The sequence below is a fragment of the Felis catus genome, chromosome A1, assembly GCF_018350175.1.
Source record: "Felis catus isolate Fca126 chromosome A1, F.catus_Fca126_mat1.0, whole genome shotgun sequence".
Lineage (NCBI taxonomy): Eukaryota > Metazoa > Chordata > Mammalia > Carnivora > Felidae > Felis > Felis catus.
Genome location: NC_058368.1, coordinates 88,318,225 through 88,320,669, shown reverse-complemented (window position 1 = coordinate 88,320,669; position 2,445 = coordinate 88,318,225). Strand labels below are relative to the sequence as shown.

The following is a 2,445-nucleotide window of genomic DNA, read 5'->3' as shown; positions in this document are numbered from 1 at the left end:
TCCTAAAAGATTGACTTTTCCAGAAAACTGTAGCTACACAACGCATTGCATCTATCATGTTAACACGTGCATTAGACACAACTACAAAACCATGAAACAAGCCAACATTCTTCAACAATCAGAGCAAAGGGACGATGCCTAAGGAACAGCATGGACGGCCTGTAGGATGGGCTCTTTACTTTAAGCACCATAAAAATAGGAGCACAGACGGATGAGCATGTTCAGATATATACACTGAATCGAACCTTTGGCACTAGGAATCAGAGCAGTTTGTCATACAGCATTAACACATATTATAAAAGTGCGGAGTGTCAAAGGGATAGAACCACCAGCATTCAAAAGGAGCTTGGTCGACTAGGCAATAAAACACTCTACAGTATGTCTCTCGTCGTCCATCACTGAATACACTGGTAGCGACTTTGAAATGAAAAAAAAGAAAAGAAAAAAGGAACTATAACCCTTTTTATTTTCTCTGTTTAAGATCAAACAGAAAACAAACATCAATTCTGTTATACACTAACATTTGCAAAGTACATCATTTGTACAAGAGGAGGACTAAACAAAAATGTGTTTACAGAAATCCAAACAGCATCAGTGCCTCGCCTCACACAGCTTTCCGATGGTACTCAGGCGGGGCGACTTCATAATCGCTGGCACTAAACAAGGTTGCAGAATTCTTTGCCAGGTATTTTAGGAAGTCATGAAGATAATTCAGCAACAATGCAAGACTCTTCTCGTCCAGAGGAGTATAGGCCAACATGGCTCCAATTCGTACAAACAATCTCAGTAGATGCGGCGCCCCGTACACCTGGGACATGGGCGCGTCCGGGTGGTCTGCGAGAATCTCCGCGTACTGCGGCTTCTCAAATTTGTAGAGCAGCTGAGTCCCCAGCATCACATTGAAGTACTCCTTTATGCCGGCCACCACCTCATTCACAGCGTACTCATTATCTGTGTTTCCTCGAGATTTCTTGTAATTTGCATAATCCTCTAGAATGGAATCCATGTTCTTCTTGGCAGGAAGATAAAACAGCTGTTTTTGCCGGGTAATTAAGTCCCAATCATCAACAAGCCACGGTTTTAATTCTTCAGGAATCTTTAGGTTCACTTCAACTCTGTTCATGAATGTTTCCTCATTCTCAACGGTAGGATCCACTCGGGCCCTTTTCTTGCGAGGAGGCTGAGGTGTCTCGCTGGTACTGCCACCATCTCCATTTCCAGGTGTTTTCTGTTTGTTCTTTTTGGTTTTCACTTCAACACTTTTCTGCTGCAGGCAGGCGGTCTTCTTCCCTGGGGCAGCGCCTCTCATCTTCCCCTCTGCATACTGCCCCTAATTGTCTTTTTGAAGTTCTCACTGTTTCTGCAGATTGGTGTCCACGTACTTGAGTACTCTGCTTTCTGGAACCCATTCGTCCCAATTTTTATTCCAACCACTGTAATATATAAAGTATTTCACTTGTTTGTCCTTTATGGCAACCTTTACACACTTTGCTTCATAGAGAAGAGGCCCATGAAAGCACAGCACTCGCTCACCCTCCTGGAATTTGGGCTTCAGGTCCTGTTTCAGCGCCATTTATATCTTTCCTTCCTTTTTAAGGCAAACTAATATTCCATTCTATTTTAAGGAAGAACAATATTCCATTGTATGTATAGAACATGCTTTGGTAGTCCATGCATCCACTGATGGACACATGGCTTGTTTCCATGTTTTATCTACTGTGAATAATGCTGCTATGAATATGGATGCACAAATATCTCTTCAAAATCCTGCTTTCAATTCTTTGGGGTATGTGCCAGTGGAATTGCTGGGCCATGTGGTAATCCTATGTGTAATTTTTTTTTTGAAAATGGCTGTACTGTCTTCCACAATGGGTGCACCATTTTACACCCCAACTGACAGTGCATGAGGGTTCCAATCTCCACATCCTTGACAATTATTGTTAGTTTCTGGGTTTTTTTTTTAATGTTTATTTGTTTTTGAGAGGGAGGGAGAGAGTGTAAGCCAGGGAGAGGCAGATAGAGAGGGAGACACAGAATCTGAAGCAGACTCCAGGCTCTGAGCTGTCAGCACAGAGCCTGACGTGGGGCTCAAACCCATAAACCATGAGATCATGACCTGAGCTGAAGTCAGAAGCTCAACTTACTGAGCCACCCAGGCACCCATGTTTTGTTTTTTTAATTCTCCTCATTGTAGTTGTGTTTTCTCACTTCTTTGCATGCCCAGTGAACTATGAGTGGATGCCAGACATTGAGTTTTACCCTGTTGGTGCAGGATGTTTTTGTATTTCTACACATCTTGCTGAGCTCTGACCCGGGATGCATTGAAGTTACTTGAATAGACAGGCCTTTTAGGTCTTGCTTTTGGGATTGTTAGGTGGGTCTGTGCGGGCTCAGTCTGGGGCTAATTATTCCACACTTCTGCAGTGAGAACTTGATGAGCACTCT

At 43.1% G+C, this 2,445-nt stretch overlaps 1 protein-coding gene across 1 annotated transcript; it reads right to left on the bottom strand.

Annotated features, from left to right (window-relative positions):
- Window positions 1–447: 447 nt before the first annotated feature.
- Window positions 448–1,574, bottom strand: LOC101100277 (mortality factor 4-like protein 1). The gene has a single exon (XM_045056855.1). It carries the CDS (start codon window positions 1,307–1,309, stop codon window positions 605–607), a length of 705 nt encoding a protein of 234 aa, XP_044912790.1. The 5' UTR covers window positions 1,310–1,574; the 3' UTR covers window positions 448–604.
- Between the last annotated feature and the right edge of the window lie 871 nt (window positions 1,575–2,445).

What these genes read in the sequence shown, in the direction of transcription:
- LOC101100277 (XM_045056855.1), bottom strand. Translation starts at nt 1,309, where the DNA reads ATGAGAGGCGCTGCCCCAGGGAAGAAGACCGCCTGCCTGCAGCAGAAA.